Genomic DNA, 25245 nt, shown 5'->3' on the forward strand with positions numbered 1-25245 from the left:
AGTGACATTTTGTTTAGTGATTTGACTTTTATTGTCAAAAGCACTGTGGAAATTAAATAATGAATGATGTTTACTACAAGTACAAATGAGGGATGTAGCAGGTATGTGCAAGGATCACAAAGACACTGGAGATTATTAATAGGAGGTTTAAGTCAATGTGCTGCTAGACCTAGACTCAGAAGCAGCTCTGGGTCTGATTCCCAACAGCCTTGATTTGCCTACTGTGTGACTCTGATCAATTCACATACACTGATCATAAGTTGCACCTGAAAAGGGACTGTGTGTTGAATGAGCTTTAACCAAATATTTTTTTTTTTTTTTTTGTAAGCAAACCTGAAGGCATAGTAGGCAGAACCAGTCATTTGGTACCTTTTACGTCTTCACTAGGTTGAAGTAGATTATTGCTGTTAATGGTCAGTTAAGATGGGGTGGAAGTGGAATTGATAAAAAGGGTCTCTCTGTCAGAAGTGCAAGACCCACTACTGAGAATCAAAATGATGAAAAATAAACTGCAATTCAAAATGAAAAAGGCAAATTCTAAAACTCACTGTCAACCTTTCAAGCATTTCTGAAAGGAGACTTTGTCCCTCTATACCCCAGATGAAAGGGGCTGTTCCCCACCCCCAAAACTCCTGCTTCTTACATATACAAATTCTGAGATCACAGTATCAAATATCAAGAAAACTAGAAATACTTTTAGGCGATTACTGTAACCTTGGATTTAATATTACATATACAAATTCTGAGAGCGCAGTATCAAATACCACAAAAACAAGAAATACTTTGACTTGCTTACTGTAACCTTGGCTGTAGTACATACTTCCCTCATTTGTACTTGTATTTCCCCTGTTCTGATGACTCTGATTATACCAGAATATTAACAGAAACCTAAAAAAAGAATCTCTCCTCCCTCATAATGACCAGTATTGACATTTCCACAGTGCCATACAACCAGAGAGAAGGAGGGAAGGATGCTGGGAAGATCTCCTCATTTGCATGGTACTACAACAGCAAAGAAGAGAGGGCATATCACAAAGTGGGCCAGCTGGCATCATGAAGTTCTAGTCATAGGCCTGATTTGTGGTACCCTGTGGGGGGCTTCAGGGCATTGATTAATCACTATGGCCCAGGATAGTGATATACACGATAGGACAAACAAGCCCTTTATCTGAACTGAGCACTCACAAGGGTCAGACCAATACTTATCTGCCAGCCTAGTTGTGCCAACGTGCCACAATAAGAACCAGCAGGGTCAAGCATTTATAACTTGTGACACCAGCAGAAGTGTTAACAGCTAGTACTTTCAACATAATCCAAGCAATAATATATTCAGATGGCAGAGTGTTTTCCACAGCCCGATGCAAACAACCGACACCAGAGTGCAAACTACATCTGCATACAAGGTTCTCCAAGAAATAGATTTGTAAATAAAGTTTTGAGATGAAAGTGATTTCACATGTTCTTGGTTCTTTTTGCCATTTCCCCATTTGCACATTTAGCACACATTATAAATGTCTGTACTTGTAAATGCGATATTATTAACTTAGTAAGCTGACTAGATATAAATGCCTCTTTTCAAAGGTGTCCTGTGAGCACTGCCTAGTGAGAAACATCCAGACCTTTGCAACAGGAGGGTGTGCATATCTCTCAAGGTTCTGCTTTCCTACAATATAAACCAAAGTAAGATTTTAGAAAGGATTTCACTAAGGACAGCGTCCTCTGAGATGAAACCACTGAGCATCCGATTTACATCCGGTATCACCTACTACTACTAATAATTTAGGCTTGAAAGAAGAAAAACATCTAAGATTTACACATGCCGCAGCTCAAAGAATGTATAACATGCAAACCATTCATAAGAGAGAAGTGCAATATTCCAGTTAAAGCAGCAACCCGATGGCTTATTACAAGATTAAAGATTTTCTAGGGCCCCTGTTCCAAAAGCTCAGCTCTCAAAGTCCTAGATCTGAAATGTGCCCAATGTGCAGCAGAATACAGAAGCAAAACAGACAGTGTAATGTAATCTGAAAGCTGTTCTCGTGATACGTTTCCAGCCCATGTGAATCCAGACAAGTAAGTTACTTCACACTTCTTACAAATAAAAGAGGAAAAAAGAAAAGAAAAGAAAAGGATGCCACAACACAATAAATGTGCTCACTTCTCCAAAAACATATTGCTTACCCTGCATGCTCCGTCTTACTGTGCAATCTTGAGATCGATAACTACTCTCATTTTACTGAAATAAAATCCAGCCTCGTATCTTGTCTTGCAGTTGCAGAGTTCAGTGCTTGTGGTCAATGAAGGCAGTGAGGCACATACTGAAATAAGTCCTTCTTCCTAACTCAGCATGCTGATTCTTATGTCAGTCCGCAGGAATTTCCATTCTCAACTATCCTTGCAGTTATTCACCATGCTTTTAAATGATAACAAAAACTACCTTGCCATGCACAAGGTTTTCTTCTCTAATCCCTCCCCCCTTTGTATTCATTAAGCCCAAAGAGTTACCAAACCGAAGGGACCATAGGGATACACCACTAGTGCTGCTCTGTGAGGATAAAGAATACAGGCTGGAAGGCTGGATGCATATACAAAACTACAACTGCAGCTTCCTTCTACTGGCACTTTTGGGAAGTTGTTTAATGACCCTTAACACGAGTGTGAATAACAGCACGAGCAGGATGAGAACAATACTAGCACAAATGGAAAAAAAAAAAACAATAAACAGTTCCTTAATTTGTACCCTGGCATTTTTTTTTTTATTTTAAATTCTTACATTCTGCATTCCTACATGAAGTGGTTAAGAGCAAGTTGCAGTGAAGTGATAATAAACTGATAACAGACTCGTACAGCCTGCACTCTTTATTTAATCTGTTAAACAGTCATGCTTCAGTGGACCTGTGGAGCTTATCACATAAAAAAGGATCTTCCAACTATTGAGAGATTCTGTCTCGAAAACTGGAAATTTTTTTTGTGTGTGTAGTTAGGGTGGAACTGCACCCCTTTACTCACCTTAATTAATATAATTTTATCCTCTGAGGTTGCCACTACGTGTAGAAATGGGTAACTACTTTGTCTCTGAAAAAAAAATCAGATAGTTGTCTTTCTCATTTCATAGAAAAAAAAGTAATATTTTAGCTCAAATTAACACAATTTCAGCACTTAATTCTCTGTCAGAAAAAAAATGATACCATAAAAACTGCACAAAGAATAGTGCAGGAATGGAAAGAAATAAAAGAGTCACACATTACTAAAGATAGATTTCAAAGAAAAATAGTTTAGCCTGCAAGGAGTGACTTAGTATCTTAATGTTACATCTCTGCCTTCTTCATAGGTTGTTGCCATCACTGGTTTAGACTGCCTGCCATTCACTTTGGCCCTGTGAACACTTTCTTATTTGTTTTGCACCTCAGTCAAAACAACAGATGTGCTCTTCAGCAACTGCAGTATTCCATTTAAAGCAGTACATTTTTCTTTTACTTTGTGCATTCAAGTAGCTGAAGACAGTACAACATACACCAGAGCTGGTGCGACTAAAACTTAATGACACTAACCCTCAGAAAGCCAGCGTAATGTGAAGGTTTCAGAGACGGCAGTTGGTTGCTGCCTCCCACCTGTAACTTGATACCCCTTAAGCAAGCTGTTTCATCTGTTCTGGGCCCCCTTAATTAATTGTCTCTTTGAAACAAATGGATTCAGGCCAAGCAATACTGATAATCAGGTGTACAGTAGAGTAGTAACCATGACGACCTGTGGGACCTAGCCAACCCTCCCTGGGGACCTAACCAAATGGTAAAAAGATTTATTAAAAAAAACAGCAACATATTACACTGCTGATACTGCTTGAGTATGTAGTTTATTTCACACAACTCAGACCACAAATTTGTGGTAGAATTATATAGTTAGCTAACGTAAAAAATATGATTCTATAGAAAAAAAATCCAAAGTCTTGAAGCACCAAGCAAGCGTCAAACAAACAAAAATGCCATGAACGCACTACTTATAGATAAAATAGTGCAGAAATGTAAAGAGTAAATTAACATTTCGCCTTTTAATTTATTTTTATTTATTTGCTTGTTTGTTTACAAATGTAATCATGTATGTTAACCAGTCCAATCCAAAGCACTTATTGGATGATTTGTTTTATTAAACTAAAATCTTGGAGGAAAAAAAGAGCCACGTCCAAATCTGTTAATTCTTAAAAAACAGGAGTTAAGTAAATGGTAAACTTATTTAAAACATTTAACTCTTTTTAAGGTGTTTTTGAAAGATAATTGTATGTCCATAATCTTTATTGACTTTTTAGACTTAACGGACAAATATATCTGTCTCAACATTAAAACCAAATCTATCTTCATAGACAGAAACAGTAAGAAATGCCACAAAAGGGAAAACAGAGAGACTGAGTGCCCTGATTTAATAAAGTACTTTCATCCACATCACCACATTCAGTGCATTTCACGGTCTGAAGGGAAGGAGGAGTGGTAGGTATCTCTTCACAACTCAAAGAAGAATGAAAGAGGAAGAGGCAGGGATATAATGCAAAGAATAGCAGCAAGAGAAAACTGAAGGACTTGCTCAGGTTCAACATTAAAAGAAAGGCAGTCTTGATTCAAACTTTCCCTGTCTTTCAGTCAAGGTTGAGCTGGGTTTCTCAGGCTGTCACCAGTGTTTGTAACTGGAGGCACATACTAACTGTAATGTTGGGAGAATAAAACATTATTTTTCATGATGTGTCCATATCTTAAATAAATCTACTGTGGTATTAATGCACTGTTACTGGCACTAAGTAAGCAGTCATTTAGGAAACGTAGTACAAAATTATTTTAGATCTAGTATGGGCAATGACATGAAAGAAGATGGAAGAAAAGGTCATAAAAGTCCTCAACAGAGTTTGACATACTGCAGTCGGGGAAGGGGGTTAGGACAAGGATACAGAGAAGAAGGCAGTAGATTGGGGACTAATGAGAAACAAATACATACAAAAGAAGGGTGGAAATGTAGTCAGAATTAAAAATCATCATCTAAGAAAATTGTGTTATAAGTTGAAAGCAGTTGCTAGTAAACTCACATGCAAAGTTCAGAGCACAGAGGACAAAAAGAAAATAAAAAGGCGTATTAGTTTACTACAGACATGACAATAAGACTGTCGCAGATGAAAGGAGAGGGATATATAGCACTCTGAAGGGCTGCATGCACTAGCAGTAGCAGATGCACTGGGCTGACTTGACAAGTAAGTGGTACTACCAGGAACCAGGAATCGGATGGGCTATTCACTCTCTCTCTCTCTCTCTCTCTTCCTTGATAGGCTCCTCTAGGCTTCTCTCTAAATGACATTTGCAAAGTCTGAAAATGCACTGCCAGTTTTTGCATCATGTTTATACCGCATATATGTCAATATAGCAAAAAAAAAAAAAAAAGGGAGGGTTGAGCCAAAGACCAGATTTTATTTTTATTTGATTTGCAGTTGGTTAACCAGGAAGTCCATTGGGCCAATAAGAACCCGTTTTCAATGGAGTCCTGGGTAGAAAAGCTCCAAGACTAAACAAAGATTACAGCAGTTACAATTAAATTTTAGGTTACATTAAGTACAAAAAAACAAACATTGCATTTGTAAATATACAGTTTCTTGAAATGGAATAGTACAATTAGAGAATTATAAGAAGTTATTTACAATTGGCTTAGTATTTGCTAGATGCAAATATGAAATTAGAGTCTGTAATAAATGAGATAGTTGCCTGTAGGCAGAGGAGAATAGGCTATGTGGGGTGCCTCTGACTAGTGTGCTGAGTACTCTTTGGCTTTTAAAAATCAAAGTGCTACACCATGTTGAGAAAAAGTGCTTCCCGCACATGTTGGGAAAATTTATTAACGATTTACAAGAGCCAGAGGTCACCATGATGAAAACAGATGACAACAGCTGTAGATCTGACAACACAATGTTATCACTTCTGTGCTCAGCTGGAAAGTTACAAGTTTTTTGTGGGTGGGGGTCAGCAATGTATTTGGTCTGGAATTGAGGAGGAGCTGAAGATACTGAAGAAAGTAAAATATAATAAACTTGAAGAACCTGATCCCGCCCAGGGTATTTATAAAGCACAGGAGGCCATACTGAAATTTAAATACCACCTTCTCCTCATATATCTTTACATAAAATTACTGGGCTAAAAGACTGGGAAGTGGTAACTGGTGGCAGACCAATAGGACGGCCATGGTAGTGGAGGAGGCCAGCTTAATGAGAGCCTGTAAACAGTAAAGCTATTATTTTCTTTCAATGGTAGTAATTAGCTATTAGGATATTAAGTAATAACTCAATACTACCTTACAAAACAGCTTGACAGTTTAGTTTATTAGTTTACGTGACATCATTAAGTGATTACAGTTGTGATTGCTTATAGACAACAGGGGGCAACAAACAGTTTTATTGCCTGAGCCACCAAATTCCCTTACTACTATACTACTACTTAAAGTAGAGCTGCAGTGGAAGTACAGACAACCCGAGCAATTCCACTGTCAGTGAGCTTCTCCACGGTTTAAGCGACTGTGAAAGGTTGATAAATAAGAAAATGTATCAGCTCTTCTTAAACATATTGGTTTGGTGGAACCTTTATCAATAACATTTCTCAGAAGTAATGGACATGTCACATTGTCACTCACTGGTATCTGATCAGTTCAAGAATACAGGAGGGTTTACATTCAGAAATAAATGGGCAGTGTAATTTGATTGGTTGGAGTTGTAGGGTGTACTACTCACCTCTGGATATCACGCAGGATGTCAGTTTATTTTCCAGAAGAAGCTGTCAAACTTTTTTTTTCAGTTCAGCAATACTGTATTTAAAGCCTTTCCCTTCTCCCTCCATAGAGGATGAGAACCACACAGAGTGTTCCTCATGTGGCCAAATAATAATCAATACTGCATAAGCTTGGCATAATGGTTAAGGTGTTTACCTTACAGTCACAAGGCACAGGGTTTGATTCTCACTTTTGGGAAGTATAGTTATGCCTTAAAAAGGCCTTTTGAGGTCATTAGCCTAGTACTTACCTATGAGTCTATAAACCATTATGTTTAGGGTCTATCAGAGTCTGCCACACAGTGCTACTCTGGTATGCATTTTAGCATCTTTATCAAAAAGGCTTATAGGATGTTAACAGAGTACTTATGAAGTGTGTATAAAAGATTTTATAATTAACGATTCCTTCTTTCTCTTTTAGGCAAGATGTTTTAGGCTTATGTTGGTTGGTCACTTGTTTACTTCAATGCCTCATTACATTCTATTGATTTTATGTGATAAGAATATGTTTGAAGAAAAATAAAATCTACTCTGATTGCTGTTACAATCATCAGCTTCATTCCATAAGCTGTGTATGGTTCCGTTATATTTCTACCACCTTATACTTCCTAAACACTCATGTCACTCTGGTTTCATGAAAAAACATCAGGTTCTATTATTTTCTAATTTTAGAGAGATTTACTCCAACAGTGCTTACCTGATAATCTACCTGAAGGTCTATGCCACGTTCCATGTTCCTTGCCTGTATTTACGTCATGATTATTTGTTGGAAAATTAGCACAACTAGCATTTCCAAAATATCTTCTATAAAGAAAAGGGTCTTCATCCAAATACCATAGAGTAAAATGTCTTTGTAGATCATTATGCGTATTGTTCCTAGTCAGCCACTGTAGCTAGGTAGCACATGCATATAAGTACTGAGCAAATGAAAGAACCATTTTGTACAATCAGCCAGAGTGAATGCAGTTAAGAATGGAGTTGCACATGCAAGTTTGTTTGAAATAATGAGTGAATCTGTTGGCTTAAATGCGTGTTTCAGTAACAGTTCCTGACATGTTTATGTACAATAAATATCTTGAGCCCATACACCACTTTATCGACTCTTTTGAATGCAAGAGACAAGCGACATGGTGCCAGAATGGGATCCGAAGTGAAGCAGCTCATAATCCATGAAGCTCTCAGTGAAAAGTGGACCAATATATCATAAAGAACTCACAAACAGGTCAGCGGTTATTCAAAAGTACTTAAACTCATTTAAATGATTTTTCAGTTGCCACACATTTGGCGAAGCATTCAAAAGGTTCAAAATAATTCCTGAGATAAATGAAATGTCCAAAATTATGACATACTGATAAAAGTATTCGAAATAAATGCAAAAGTGTTCAAAACATTTTTTTAAATGTTTAAAATGTACAAAAAGGCTAAAATTACAGCATTTCTTCACAATTTACTACTTTTTAGCATTAATTAAAGTTATTTGAAATGTCTGAAGTTTCTGGAGGGTTCACAGAGTTTGCAGTGTCAAAGTGAAGCCTTTTCAAAGTGATTAATTTGACCATAACTAAAAGTACCTGGTCTATGCTTATATTTAAATGTATTTTGCTGTTACGGTAGAGAGATTTTGCAGACCTGAATTGCTGGTGATTGATAATAATATTACTGAAAACGGGCAAGTATTTGAGCAAGAATATATTTTCATCAGGCTGCATTTTCTGATAAAGGTGCATGTACAAAGGCATTCATACTTCTTAATTTAGCAGGTTCAGAACCCATTGAGAGGGAGCACTCATTTGTGTATGCACCTGCCGTGTATATAGGGGAGGGGAAGAACCGCCATATTGTGGTACAGGCTGAAACGTGGGAAGACCCTGAGTGCTTAAAATGTAAATTTAGAGAAATGTATAACCCTCTAATGAATATTACAATGAAAAGGCACATGTTTTACACAAGAAATCAAAAGCCTGGTGAAACTATAGCAGCATATATTATTGACTTGAGATATACAGCTAAAACGTGCAGATTTGGTGATTTACAAAATGAGTTGATAAAGGACAGACTTTTGTGGGCATTAATAATGATGCAGTGAGAAAGATTTTTGCCTCGAGACAGTAATTTAATGCTAAGCACAGCCATAGAGATTTGTCAGCTACATGAGCTTACAGAAAAACACATGAATATGCTTATGACTGAGAAAAGCATACATAGAGTAACTACCAGTGTGAATGTTGATAGTGTGTAACAGGAAGCTAAGATAAGATAAAAAAGAAATACAAACCAAAGGGCATGGCAGTACCCAACTTTAACTATAAACCGAATGGCGCCAGGACAAACAATCTTACTGTTAACTGTCTTAACTGTGGAGGCAACCATGAGCCTAAATGAGAAAAGTGCTTAGATTTTGGTCAGCAATGACATAAATGTAAAAAGTGGAATAATTTCAAAAGACTTTGCAAGTCTAAAGTGGTACGCACTTTTATTTAAAGACAGCATCCAAAGAAGCAAGTAGATCAGATAGATAGCCAATAGCAAACTTTCTACGTTGATGGTGTCTCTATGATCAATGAAGCTATTAACACAATAGATTATAAGTCGGCAGCAAAGGGTGAAATATTTTGTACTATACGGATTAATGGAAAACCTGTAGAGCTTAAAGTAGACACTGAATCCAAGTGTAATTTTATATCACCACAGATGTTTGTCAAAGTAAAAGCTGGTGAGAAACTTGATTTAGTGAAATGTGTGAAACTTGTTGCTTATGGTGGTGAAGAGATTCAAAGTGATGGTGCATTAGTTATCACATGCCATTCTGCTGGAAGCAGCTATGACTTGCAGTTTTACATAGACAAAAGACACGTGCAGTCACTGTTAGTCCTCAAAGATAGTTTGAGAATGGGACTGATCTCATTTAATAAGGAGGTTCACCAAATAAGTCTGAACAATCACGATAGTTTTACACAAAATATTTTTTGTGAATATGCTGATATTTCAAGATGTGCTTGGCAAACTACTAGTCACATATTCCATGAAGTTAAACCATGAAGTAAGCCCTGTTGTCAGACCAGCCAGGACAGTTCTGGTAGCAATGCAGAGCAAAGTGAAAACAGCACTAGACAACATGGTGAATTCAGGTGTGATAAATCCAGTAAAAGAACCAAATGAATGGGTATCCTCCATGGTCATAGCTCATAAGAAAAGCTCAGATGATATTCAAATATGTATTGATCTGAGAGATTTAAACAAAGCGCTTAAAAGTCCTCATCCTCAGATGCTCACAGTAGAAGAAGAAGAAGCTCTTATGCTGAATGCACTGTTTTTTTTTCAGTTTTAGATGCAAAAAGTTCATTTTGACAAATTTGCAGGATCACAAATCTTTATTGTTAACTACTTTCAGTACACCATTTGGAAGGTACAATTTTTTAAGAATGCCATTTGGGATAAATTCAGCCAGTGAAGTATTTCAACACTCCATGGCACCATTTTTTTCAGGTTATCCATGTGCTATTGTAGTAGCAAGGGTAAAGATAAACATGATAGAAACTTCAGGAACATTTTAGATCATGTATGTGAAGTCAATCCTAAACTGAATCCTCAGAAATGTTAAGTTCAAGCTGAGAGAAGTTACTTATGTGGGTCATTTGTTTACCAATTCTGGCTTACAACCAGACCCATCCAAGCAAGTAGCAATTCTTGAGATGCCAGTTCCAGATAATTCAGTAAATGTGTTTGAAAAAAAAAAGTCACATCTTTGCAACATTTTCTGGGTATAGTCAACTTTTTAGGAAAATTCATCCCAGACCTGAGTTGACACGCAAAAATGTAAACTGGTTTTAGTTAGAACACCACCAAAGAGCATTTGACATTCTGAAACAGACATTTACCAGTCTGCCCACACTGAGATAGTATGATGTTCACAAACCAGTTACTCTTTCATGTGATGCTTCTAAGTATGGGCTTAGTACAGCATGTCTTCAGGAAGGCACACCAGTAGCCTGTGCATCCAGAACTTCAACCCAAACTGAGATACAGTATGCACAAATTGAAAATGAGCCTGTGGCAGTAGCGTTTGCATCTTTGAAGTTCCATGATTATATTTATGGCAAACTTATTCAAATAGAGACTGATCATCAACCTCTAGTGACAATTCTAAAAAAGCCAATACATTTCGCCCCAGCACACTTGCAACGCATGATGTTAAAATTGCAAAACTACAATTTCAATATTGTTTACATAAAAGGTGAATTTCCATACCTTGCAGATGCAGATTTTGAAATCATGGAAGTCAAAAATTTTTCCCCATCACATCTCAATGAACTTAGAAATCATTCAGACCCAGTTCTTCAACAGCTGAAACATTTTATCATTCAAGGATGGCCAGCACTACAAACTAGTTCACCCACTTGACATACAGAACTATTTTCCTTACAGAGATGAGCTCATGATGGAAGATAGAATCATCATGAAATATCATAATGTGATAATTCCTTCAGCATTACAGCAGGAATATATATGGATTCTGCATCATGATCACCCGGATACTGATTCTACCAAAAGAAGGGCAAGAGGCATAGTACTTTGGCCTTCTATGTCAAAAGATATAGAGAAGGAAACTCTTAACATGTTCAATTTGCCATAGTAGATAATCGCAACAACAAAAACAACCACTTCAGCTAAACCAAATTCCTGAATTACCATTGTCGACAGTTGGTACTGACATTTTCAAATGGAATGGTCAACATTACTTACTGTTTGAAATTTACCTTTTTCCTAATTTAACATTCAACACTGTCACTGCAAAGTTGAAGATACATTTTTCTATCTATGGTAGTCTGCACAAAGTCATATCTGACAATGTTACACAGTTTACAAGTCAGCAGTTCAAGATATTTGCTGAGTCTTGGGACTTTCTCCATGTTACTAATAGTCCTGAGTATCCATTGTCCAATGGAATAGCTGAGCATGCAGTTCAAAGTGAGAAACATTTGTTAGAGAAATCCAAAAGAGATGATACCAATGTTTTTCTTAACCTACTCAATCTCAGAAACATTCCCCGAGATAACTTGCTTGCTTCACCTGCTCAGAGATTAATGTCTAGACAGACAAGAACAACCTTGTCAATCAGTAAACAACTATTGATTCCAAATGCAAACAACAACAGAGTGGTCATTTCTCAACTTTTGAGAAAAAGTCAGTCACAAAAGTTGTACTTCGATAAATCTAGCAAACCTCTTAAACCATTAAGACAAGGAGAGATTGTAAGAATACAAACATTTAAAGGATATGACTGAGTGGGCATTATCAAAAATATTTGTGAAGAACCAAGATCTTATATTGATCAATTTGAAGGAATGAACTTTAGAAGGAACCAAAGACATATATATTTAATTTCCGAACCAGTGACACAGCAGATTTCCTGTGCCAAAGACTCTTTCTCAGAGTGACCCTACAATTGTTCAGATTTCAGAGGACAGTGTATTTTCCTCAAATAATCCTGATGTAATTCTTGAGTTCCTATTGAGAAGAATTCCCCAGAGACTGTCCCTGTTGCTAAGCCCAGTCAAAGCTTTTATGTAGCAGAAAATACACCCCTGGGATCACTTCATTGGCTCTGCTTGACAGAGGATCAGTTAATTAATCAATGGGGGGCGAAAGCCGACACACTCTGGCTAGTCTTATAAATGCCCTTGGGCAGATAGCCTAGTACCTACCCATGAACCTATGAACCTATATGACCAGATCGGGTAGAATTTCCAAACCCAATCCAAAATACACAGCGACTTGGACTTGAGTTCTGATTTGTTATTAATATTGAACTGTTATCTAGCATATATATTGTCTTGTTCTCTTATTGCATGAAAAACAAATCAAAGAGGGAGGATGTAGATTATTATATGCAATATTCCTAGTCAGCTACTGTAGCTGGATAGCATCTGCAGATACGTACTGAGCACGTACAAGAAAAGTGCCATTTTGTACAGTCAGCCAGAGTGAATGCAGTCATGAATGGAGATGCACATGAGAGTGTGTTTGAAGTAATGAGTGAATCTGTTAGCTTAAATGCATGTTTTAATTACAATTCCTGACATGTTTATGTACAAACCAACAAAAAAAAGAAAGAGCCAGCACCTAAAATCCATGTGTAGCCTTCCAGCAAAAAGATTTTATTCCATGAAGACTAAAAAAATAATAAGACCAGTGAGGTCATACCGGTTTCGGCAAAAGCCTTCCTCAGCAACCACACATCAAAAAAATATGTATAAACTATTAATTCACAAGCCCTTATATGCAATATGCTATCGCCCTCTAGTGAGTAAAAAATATATTACAAAATTATATAACAAATATAACAAAATATTTCAATATCACAAAATATCTGTATGTACAGGAATTCATAATAGATATAGAAATGATAATCCATTACAAAATATTTCAGAATTGGCCATTCAACCCAGGTAAAAATAAGGTTCCAATTTAACTATCCACATTTTATGTACAATAAATATCTTGAAGCCATACACCACATTATTGTCTCTTTTGAATGCATGAGACAAGTGAGAGTCTTCATTTTTATATAAAATATAAAACACGATATAAAATCCAGCAAGCCAAAAAGGGAAATCTACAACCTAGCATAAAGACAAAGAAGTCAGATCTACTAGCTCCTTGAAGAGGAATTGCATTTTATGGTAAAATACACAGCACTCTGGCTCCATGGCACAGAGCAATGGAGCCCTGATAGGGACCCAGGCCACCAGGATTTGAAAAGCATCTCCACTGCATGAGCCAGGCAGGAAGGAGGAAGAGTGCAGGGGAGTGGCCTGCTCATCTCTAGTCTCGTGATGAGCAAGGTACATGTACTTATGGGCACACTGGGTGGTACAATTTCCCTGGTGGAGATATGTAAATCACCTTCCATGCTTCAGAGGGTGGGTGAGGCCACATAAAATTAATGTCCCTTGTGGAAGTGAGTGGATATGCTTCACAGATGGCCTACCGCACCCCCTCTCAACCTATGCAGAATGATTATGAGGAGATTAGGGCCAAAAGAAAAATCTGAAAAAACACAAGCTACTCTGATGGCTGTCTGAATGATGGTCCCTTTTAGGTGACTCTTGCATTGGTAATGGGGAATTAATTGGCCAATTGGCCTGAGGGCACTGATGATCAAGAAACAGCAGGGACAACGTCAGCAAAAAATACAAAACACTGTTCTGTAGTAGCCTAACCATACAAAAACACAAAAAACTTTTATAACTCAAACTCAACAAACTAGTAAACTATGAGCAGAGTCACAATGGCAAGCATCTTAACAGTGTTAGTGTTCTGATACACAAATTCAACTTTATTATTACTAAGCACAAGCCGATGTAACTCTAATAAAACGTAAATACTGGCAAACCAGTTAGATAAACTTATTAAACCTTAAAATTTCTCACTGACATATAAGAATGCAAGGTAAATAATAAATACATAATTACTATTGCAATTAAAAATGACAGCTGGGACAGATAGACAGATACCCTTTCTCTAGCCGCTCACTAGTTTATACCATTACTGCAATGAAGTATTGCAACCTATCAAAATATAATATGTCAAAAAATAAGGCACTTATGTAATATCTTAGGCAAATATCAATCCCTTTAATAATCAAAAACTTAAGCATGTGATCCAGATTTCAGAATAACAGCATCACGAAACAAAATCAAACTTGACTGTGCAAGCTCCAAAAATCCATCGATTGCTTAATAAAATGTGCAGTTCAATGTATGTCTATAAAACACACGCACCATCTAATGATGTTTCCTAGTACTGCAAAAAATAAAATGAAAGAAAGAAACCAATGGAATACATATACAAACTACTATACATTCCTCCTCTTATACTAAGTACTCTCTGCATAACTATATTTTTAGCACAGGAATATTTAGCCTACATAGATTTTAGAAACTTAGAAAAATACACATTTGAACTTGTACAGTATTGATTTGTTATAAGATAAGCCTTCAGTGTCATCTTTTTTATTCCACAACATCTGCACAGAATGATAATTTCACTAAATCCAGATTTCATTCTTGCTGTTTTCAGACAGTCCACTTCCAAACGCTATTTTCCAGATTTTTACATTTAAATCTGATAGAAACAAGTCAAGTGTAAATCTCCACTTCAACAAAAGATGGATTTAATGTCATCTGAGGTAGGTGTTGTAGATGGACAAGAACTTGGACAGTCTGTACAGCCCTCTCTGACAAACCATTAAAAGAAACAGAATATTGAACAGAAGTTACATAAAGGATTTCATTTCCTTTCTTAGAGTTTGTGAATTCTATACAAGTGTGAAACAATACTTTCCTTACCTTAAAGAAATATTTTTGGAATGCCATGTCTTAGCATTTCAATAGTTGCTTTAGAAACACAGGAATTTGTGGCATGCTCATCTAACAATTTTAATTAATAATAGTATTCATTAGTCAGCCATGTAGGCTCACTACACACACAGTCCCTTTTCAGGAACAACCTGGGAGCAATGTCTGATTAAGTGACGTGCTCAGATTCGCACACCAGGCAAATAGAAATCAGGCTGTAGAAATCAAACACTGGACAGGTGTCTAGCAGTACCCTGTCTTAAGCCTGTTTGGGTCACCAAATAGACCTCAATTAAAACAAAAGACAATTTATTTTCATTCCTCTTCTACATCTTAATCCAAGCCTGGCCAACATACATATATGCTTCATCAATGCAGTCATTCTGGTTATCCCAGTGAGAGTTTATGCAGCATCTTCAGTAGCAATAAACAACTCAGTGAAGGAGCTTTGAGTCTCTGTTGTGACAGCATGCAGTCATGTCCCTTAACACTGAGACTAGTCTTCCAGAACAGCTTGGCATAAACATTACCTGATTTACTACGCACTCATGAAGGACAAATGGTGGCTTAAAGATTAAGTTCCCAGCCTCAGACATATACATGGACTGATGGAGCACAACTGCAGTTCTGGGATTCATTTTAAGAAGCTACATACTATTGCTATAAATGAAAGTATTTAGTCGCTCTGTGTGTTAACAACTACATTAAGGAGCTTGCATAAACTCTTTGCTACAGCTCACAAAATCAATAATGCAAACCGTAGTTCCACTTAATGAAATAATAAACAAACTTACATTTATAATGTTTGAACGGGTGGTTTTCTTTTGTACTTTCTTGTTTTTATGTCTTTGCTACAGCTCTGGGTTCACTGTAACAATTATTTTTTTTTTAACTCCAGAACCTTTTTTTTTGGTCCTCAGTTTTGGAGGATTGTTTTTCTCCTCTACTTTGGGTTGAGGGGGACATCAACTTGAGGACTGCCCAAGACACCAATTGACCTAGCTATAGCTCTGCCCTTTCTGCCTCAAGGGTACAGGGTCTAAGGTTCAGTCCTGACATTCTCTTATTGTCAATGTGGAGTCTGTATATCTGCCCTGTGTCTGCATGGGTTTTTGCTGGGTACTTTGGTGGTGCTGCGGTAGCGTTGTCGCCTCACAGTAAGATGTCCTGTTCGATTCTCAGCGAAAGCGTCTTCTGTGTGGAGACATGCGTGAATGGGCGTACCTTCGTTGAAGGTTGTGCGTCAGGGCTGGCAACAATCGTTAGTGGACCGGAGTTCCGCTGTGGCGACCTCTCACTGGGAAAAGCCAAAAGATACAACTTTGGTTTCCTTCCGTTTCCCAGAAAATATGCATAGTGATTGGTTACTATAAATCATCCATATATATTTCATGTATCCTTGTCTAGGATGGAATTCTTGACTTGCCTAGTTATCAAAAATAAATAAATAAATAAATAAAAAACCATCTCTGACTGTCCACAATTGCATTTGGTGCGTAACTCATACCATCTAATATCACTGTCTGATCACTGTTGTCCGTGTCTATAAGGTTTTCTTTAATAGGCAATCTGATCAAGAACAGAACAGTACTACAAGCACTGTTCCTACCCAGTAAGCCAAGTCATCACAGAATATGACTTTCTATTAGCAAAATAAGGAATAAGCGTATAAGTAGAATGTGCAAAGTCTTCAACTTCTGATGCAAAAGGCTTAACAACATTGCCATATTTCTTAAGAATATATTACGCTAATTAAGTAAACTTTAATATAATTTATGTTTTGGAATTAGTGAGTGCCTAATAAATCTTTGGCACTTGTTCTTTTCAAGGGCATACCATCTTATAGATGTTTATTGTTACTGTGCTAAAGAAATAGTCACAGAATGTGAATTTGCTGATGCAGATAATCAATACAAATTGATAAAAAAAATTGTGGTATAAGAAATGATCATACAAGGAACAATGTATTAAGAGAAGCAGATCTGACCTTATGAAAAGCTATAACTGTATACAGATCAAATGAAATTACAAGCTTGAAAAGATGAAAGTGTATAAAGATAATATGTGGCTCAAACAAAGAAGGTAAAATGGGAAATAGTCTGAGGATGCATTATAACAATAAGGAGATGAGAAGAGAGCCATGGGTTGCGCATCAGCTGCAGTGCATTTGGAACTAAAACCTCATAAACTAGATGTGGTTACAAGCATGACAGGATGAAGTACTCTGCATTTAATCACATTTGTAAAGTTATGGTACAGGGAATCATTTTACAAAAATGTGTAATAAAACAAATCTGTTAAAAGAACCTACATCTCATTAGCAGAAACATGAAAATGATTTTTTATTTGTTTGTGCCATTAAAGTGAAGAGTCATCACACTGAAGTCTAAAAATGTACGAAAGACACCAAAATAAGAAAGCAAGTTAGACTGATGGCATGAAATGCTTAGAATTAATAAAATAAATACTGAATTTAAATTAGACACATTTGCAAAGTTTGATATTACATCTCAAGAAAGTCTTGGAACATTGTAACTGAAAGACACACCAAAGGAAACCATGTGCACTTTGTTAACACATTCTGGGATAGAAACATAAAGCTATTGAGTCAAAGTTTCTGTTTTGTAAGTCTTTGCCTCCACTGTCTATTTGACCATCAACCCCCTCCCAGAGAATTGGCCCATTTGTTCCTCACCACTTTTGCAAGGGTCGACCAGGAAGGCCATCATTTAGGGAGCCATCTGGGGTGGTTCACATTTTTTTATTCCTCCTCTGCCCTAGCTTCTGCACATCCAGCTAGGTACTGGGGAGAGATGAGCAAAGAGCTGTCCATGTATGATATCCCCTCACTTCCACAAGGAGTGATTCCTCTGCATGGCTCTGGTCCTTCCCTCATAGCATAAACAATCCCAAAGAGGGAGAGTGCACCCATAGCCGGCCTTAGTCATAGGCTAACTAGGCAGCCGTCTAGGGCGCCGGTCTAGCATGGGTGCTTTTCCAGTATTTATTTGGGGTAGGTAGACCAGGATGGGGGCACCGGGTGGTGTGGTGGGGGTGCCAGGGAGCCCTTTTGCCTAGGGCACCAATTGACCTAAGGTCACTGCTGATTGCACCACACAGTGTGTCCCTGAGTGCACGCAAACCCCTTCCACCCTCCTGGAAGAGACATGCAGGCCATGCCCCTTCACATCTGCCCCTCTCTGCCTGGATCTTCCATTGCCACGGTTGATAATCAAACTCCCAAGGCTTGCATCACAATAATGCTCTATCCCTCAGGGCTATATGAAACCAGCTTGTTGCTGTAATTGTTGTTGTTGCTGGTGTTCAGTTGTTTAGTCAAGTCCAACTGTGATCTCAAAGACTTTTTAGCACATCTGGCCTGCCAACAATCCCTTCTTTACGTTCTTGCAGATTCATATTCACTACTTCAGTAAAGCTGTCTATTCATCTTAGCCTCTGCTGCCCGTTTTTCTTTTGCCTTTTTTTTTTCCCAGCATCAGTGTCTTCACTACTGAATTCTGCTTTTGCATTACATAACCAAGTATACAAGTTTTAGTTTTGTTATCTGACCCTCCAGTGAGCTGTTTGGGCATAAATACTGACTGATATGATCTTCAGGCAATTCATAGAATTCTCAAAGGTTTTCTCCAACACCACAGTTCAAAATAATTGATTTTCCAATGTATGGCATTATTTATAGTCCAGCTCTTAAAACCATATGTTATTACTGGGAAGACACTAGCTTTGACCTTACTGTTTGTTGTAAATGTGGTCTTTGCTCTCTAAAATCATGTCCAGATTTACTATAGCTTTCAATCCAATAAGCAATTATTTTTAATGTCATGGCTGCAAACTACAGAGGTCTTTGAACCCAGAAAAATAAGATGTGACACTGTAAAGAACTGATAGGGGTAGAAGTCATTATCTCTGTAAAAAACAAAAACAAAAAAAAAATCTTGCTTTTTTCCCACTTTTCTGAGAGTTAAAAAAGTTCAGTTACAGGCTTGCTGTTCCTGAACTGTTTGAAAGTTTCTGTGAGGCCATTTTTGCTTGGGCTGAAGGAGGGTCTCTGTGTTCATCAGTGGCAGTGACTAACATTGAGCAGCTTCCCTGCCCCCCGGAGAGGTGGTTACTGACTTGAAACTGTAGTTTTATTGGCCACTAGGGGTCATTTCCATAACTCCTTCATTTGTCCTCAGAGGAGTGGTTTAGGGCAGTGACTTGTGGTTTGTTGGCCATTTTGGGTCATTTCCTGTCTTTTCCAGCCCCCTGCTATAAAGCACGCTTTAGCGCGCATTAGCGCGATTTAGCCCGATTTAGCACGGAGTTGCTACTGTTGCACACTAGGGCAGCGCCGGTTAAGCAGGTTTAAACTATTCGGGCTACCTAAAGTCCACTCTTCAAATTTTCCCTTAAAACTACCTTCCTCGAACTATACTACTGATCTAATCAGCGTATCCTATAATTAAAAAGATCATCTCTACTTGACTCCAAGTAGACTATTCTCTATCTGTTAAACGTAGCACTTGCTCCTACAGTACTTATTACCTTGATACGGCACTCTTGTCATAGATAGTACCCCAAAAAGGCAACCCCCCATTTCTCGGTCACCCACGTCCCCGGAATCTTTTTAAAGTTTTTTGTCTATTCCTTCTAGCATGTCGAGGGATCAGTTGCTAGTGTCCTCTCCTGCTCAGCTGGTGAACCTGGGAATATTGAGGCAATGTTACAATTGCCTCATGTACACAGACAACCCTCTCCTCCTCTCACAAAACACAAATACATGCGAGAGATGCAACTATACGGCCAAACTGGAGGCTGAGCTCTCTCAACATAGGACTGGCAAGACCAGTCAGGAGGAGAAGGTTACCACACACACTATAGACCCAGTCTCACATATTACCATTACAACCTCAAATCATACACATAAACACACAAAGACATACTGGAGGCTCTGATCAAAAATCTACCAAAACAGCAGAGGCCACCAAAGCAGACACCCAAACAACCACCACCTCAGAACACAACACCTGCAACACATAGACCTCACAGTCGGAGTGTCAAACAGTCACAGCCCTTAAGGCCAAACACAATGCCAGACACACTAGTCATTGGTGACTCCATAGTCAGACACACTGACGTCCCGCTCACCAGACTGAGTAAGGAGAAGGTCACAGTAAGCTGCCTGTCGGGCGCTAGAATCCGCCACATAACGCAAGCACTCAGGTCTCTCAACAGCAGGTACAAATATGACTCAGTCATTGTCCACGCTGGTGTAAACGACCTGAGACGCACCTCCTTGGACTACATGAAAAGAGACATTGAGGAGCTCTCTGATTATGTAGCCCAGACAGGTATGACCCTGACCTTGAGCAGTATCCTACCTTCACCAAGAATGATGCCACAATACAGAGATAAGATGATCAGCTTTAACAATTGGCTTAAACACTGGTGTCATTCAAAGGGGATCCAGTGTCTGTCTGCCTGGGATGACATGCTGGACAAGCCACACTGCTTCGCAAGGGATGGCTTGCACCTGTCACCCCTGGGATTCCGGATATTGGCAAAGGCTCTTGCCACCCCCATAGTGCCTTTTTAGGCAAGGCTCAAATTCTAAACCTACCACCCTAGAACACAAAAAGGAAAAAACTAAGGGTAATGCTGCTCAATGCCAGAAGTCTAAATCTCAAAATGCACGCACTCGAGGCCCTTCTCAGTATGGAGAACATCGATGTCTGTGCTGTGACAGAAACCTGGTTCAAGGCTCCTGAGAGCACCCCAGCGCTATCAGGTTTTACCTCATATCATGCGTTCCGGCCCCAAAATCTGGACAATACCAAGAAAGGAGGGGGTATCCATATTCATCAAGGACACCCACACCTCAAGACTGGTGGCAACGCATGATGCATCGGAGACCATCCAGGTGCAATTAACCATAGGCAAGACTGCTCTGCAAATTGTAGCATGTTACAGGCCACCCTCACAAACTCAGGAACCTCACATGGCCTTCCTGAAAACACTAGAGGGGATAAATGTATCACCAAACACCATCATACTAGGTGACTTCAATTACCCTAATATAGACTGGGAACACTACTCAAGCCCAAACACCCTAGCCCAAAAGTTCCTGGAATTCATAAACTCAAATGCCATGGAACAACTAGTCACCATCCCCACAAGAGGAGATAACATACTTGATCTCATCATCACGAACATGGGAGCACAATGTTCAACACCGGAGGTGTACCCCTCACTGGTGAGATCAGACCACAAACTAATCTCGCTGGAGGTCCTCATCCCACCCCCACCTGAAATAAAAAAGACCACAGTAAAGAACTTCTCCAAAGCCCACTTCACACTTCTAAAGACTAGTGTGGTCTCCTTTAAGGCGCCGAGTCATGGAAAACAGTACTCAAGCCGCTGAATCACTTACAAATGCCTTCTACCAGCACCTGCAGGACTGCATGGATAAGGCAATCCCAAGCAAAACAAACACTCTTTGTACCAAAGGCAAGCGTCCAGTCTGGTGGACCCCAGCCATAAACAAACTCTACAACAAAAGGAGGAAGCTACTACAAGATAGAGCAAAATCCTTAAAAGGTAAGACACCCTTGATCACTATAAGTAAGAAACTAAGAGCTCTCATAAAATCATCCAAAGCAAATTTCGAGAGAAAAATAGCTAAAGACTCAAAAGACAATCATAAGGCCTTCTTTAGCTATGTTAGAAACCTGGGAGGAAACTCCCAGATATGCTCAGAGCTAGTTCAAAATGATGTGAAGATTACTGATCCTACAGACATTGCCAACATACTGGCTGACAGGTTCAGTGCAAACTTCTCCCCAAAAGGAGAGATATCTATACCAAACGATTGCAGCCCCCAAACATCTCCAGCGCCCAAGTGAGAACTGCTCTCTCCAAAGCAAAAACACAGCATCCATGGGACCTGATGGTGTCCCCGGCTGTGTGCTCCATGAACTCAATGAGGAATTAAACCCACAGCTAGGACAGCTGTTTAATCAAAGTCTTACCTCTGGATACGCACTCCAGGAGTGGCGCACTGCAACTGTGGTACCACTTCACAAAGGCGGTGCCTCCACCAACCCTGGAAATTACCGGCCCAGTAGCTTGACAAGCCTTATCTGCAAAGCCATGGAGAGGATCATAATGGACCTCATAAATAAAGACATAGGGAATTTGCAGACTTTGGATCCAACCCAGTTTGGCTTTGTCAAAGGCAGATCATGCCTTTTAAACTTGGTTGACTTTTGAAACAGTCACCAAAGCCATTGATGAGGGAAAGGCAGTCCATATAGCCTACCTCGATCTGGCTAAGGCCTTCGATACAATACCCCATTCGGGTATCATTGAAAAACTCATCAGCTTAAATGTCAACCCATACATCACAAGATGGGTTGCAAACTGGCTGAGTGACAGAACCCACAGGGTCAGAGCTGCTGGCGCCATGTCAGACTCAAAGCCTGTCACAAGTGGTGTCCCACAGGGCTCAGTCCTGGGCCCACTCTTGTTTGGCATCTACTTTTCCAAGTACAAGCAAACACAGGAGGGTTATGGCTGACAAAGTTTGCAGATGACTGCAAACTGGGCCATAGTAGAAAACACATCTGACACAGATATCCTTCAGAAGGGTCTCACAGAAACGGATAACTGGTGCCAGAGCCACGGCCTAAAGTTAAATGCCAAAAAATGCATAGTCATACCCTTCGGGAAAAACAAGGTTACCCCTAGCTACCAAATAGGTGGCAATCCACTGAGCACAGAAGAAGTTATCAGGGACCTGGGGACCCAGGTTGATAGTAGTCTGTCATTCGACACCCATGTAGCTAAAGTAATTAGGAAGACCTTCTACATTGCCCACCTTATCATGAAGGGATTCTCATCTAGATCAAGGGAGGTGATAGTCTCCCTTTACTCATCGCTCATCAGACCAATGATTGAGTACAATGCCCCATTCGGAATGTATCTGACCCGACACTTGCAGCAGCTGGAGAGGCCACAAAAGTTCCTCACCAAAAGGATAAAGGGTCTCAAAAATCTGTCCTATGCTGCCCGACTGAAAGAACTCCAGCTCTATTCAGTCGCCACCGCTTGCTCAGAGGTGACCTTTGCCTAACATACAAGGCCATGTCAAACCCAGATTTGATGAATATGCTTCACCTCAAAAAATCTAGATCCATCAGAGCCACAAGGGCGGGAGACTTAAACCTTGACACTGCTATTAATAGGACGTGCTGGAGGGATAGATTCATCACCCAAAGACTCCCTATGCTGTGGAACAAAATCCCGGTACATGTGAGGCAGAGCACCTCGCTGGCCTTGTTCAAGAGAAATCTTGACCAATGGATGGGAGATCGCAGATATACCCCAGGGATTACCTCAGTGTCACTGCTCGACAGAGGCACAGCAAAATAATGGGTATAGTTCCCCATACTAAAGGGGTGGCGTAAGCCACAAAACGATGGGCTAGGCTTGTAAATGCCCTCGGGCAGATAGCCTAGTATGAACCTATGAACCTATGAACCTATGACAACATTTATTTTGTAATATTGAACAGCAAGCCAGACTTTGCACTTTCTGTTTTTCACCTTCTTTTCATTAATTTTAGCCATTAGAGTGGTATAATTTGCACGAGGATGCTAACATTTCTGCCAATAATTTTCATTCCAGCATCAGTATCATCAAACCTAGCAATTTACATATATTCAGTATATAAATTAAGCAAGTCAAGTTATAATGTACTCCTTTCTCAGTCATGAATCAATCAAGTTATTCCATATTGGGCTCTGACTCTTGCTTCTTGTTCTGAATACAGATGCCTCATGAGGCAGAAAAGAGAGCAGGTATCCTCATATCTTTAAGAATGTGTCACAGGTTATGTTCTTCACAGTCAGATGCTTTAAAACTGTCAATAAAGCATAAGTATTTTTTTCTGGAACTCTCTTGCTATTTTTATTAGTATTCAGCAGATGTTGGCAATTTGATCTCTGGTGGTGCATTAGCCCTTTCAGAAACCAGCTTGTATATCTGATAGTTGTAAGTCTAAGTGTTACTGGAATGGAACTTGAAGGAACTTGGGCATTACCTTGCTAGAATGCAGAACCTATGAAAGTGTTTGATAATCTCATAGCATTGTCTTTTTTGTAATGGAATATAAATTGATCCTTTCTAGTCACTAGTACTAGGTTAGCTGCCCTTCTGGGCCACTTAAGCATAGACAATTTTTGTGCTTGAAATAACCTATCCCATTTGGTTATAGATTCGTCTTACCCATCCCATGGTCGACAATTACATATTATCCCTAATGAGAATGACTTATATTTATACCAAAGATAATTTGAGGGGACTGTTGCATGGGCTAAGCATTTAGGAGATGCAGCTGTTCATTGGTATTTCAGGGGGCAGTCTTGGGGTAAGTTTTCTGTTTCCCATCTATGGATATAAGTTGCATTTGAAAATGGACAGGGATGAACTTTGTTTGATGTGGATGGGGAGTCAGTTCCACAGCAGCAGTATCCTGTATTAAATATACCTATCCCTCTGAACCATTCTGAAGAGGTTTGCATCCATAGACCAAGTATTTCTGATGCCATCTGACTTGTGATGTACAGCAAATCCATCAGGAATGGGTTGTGGGATGCCTTGTATTCCAGACAGACATCATTCTTAGCAGTCTATAAAATACTGCGTATAGTGACAGGGCTTTGAGTTGTCCATGTAGGAAATATTGTTTAAGTCCTGTATCCTTTTAGTAAGGTATCTCTGTGGACATTCCAGTTGTTGCGCCTGTCTGGACAGATACATGCCGGGGGGGGGCATTATTTTCAATGACTGGCCTAATGAAGGCTAAGTAAAGAAGGACAATGACATCCCTGGATCTAGACACAATCCTGTTGTTTATAAACTGCAATATAGAAGTGCTTTCTTACAATAGACATATGTTGGTCAAAAGTTAGGTCACTGTCCATGTATGTTCCCAAATCCTGAACAGCTGAGTCAACTCTTAGGGGCATATTGCCAATATAGTAGCTCCCTGGGGTAGATGATTCATGAATTATATAATAATTTATTTTTTGGCA

General features: G+C 39.1%; 1 protein-coding gene across 11 annotated transcripts in view; it reads right to left on the reverse strand.

Annotated features, from left to right (window-relative positions):
- The window catches only part of TENM4 (teneurin transmembrane protein 4), a 4497462-nt gene that overhangs the window by 1991042 nt on the left and 2481175 nt on the right, over nt 1-25245 (reverse strand). The window contains exon 1 of one of the 11 annotated variants that reach the window (XM_044071322.1): nt 2182-2436. The exons of the other annotated variants lie outside the window; for them this stretch is intronic. Coding sequence (XP_043927257.1) covers nt 2182-2188 — 7 coding nt within the window. The 5' untranslated portion in view covers nt 2189-2436. Of the gene's footprint in view, nt 1-2181; nt 2437-25245 lie in introns of those variants that run through there. 11 annotated transcript variants of the gene reach the window in all.

Source organism: Protopterus annectens, chromosome 5.part0 (genome assembly GCF_019279795.1).
Source record: "Protopterus annectens isolate FY-2018-M chromosome 5.part0, PAN1.0, whole genome shotgun sequence".
Lineage (NCBI taxonomy): Eukaryota > Metazoa > Chordata > Ceratodontiformes > Protopteridae > Protopterus > Protopterus annectens.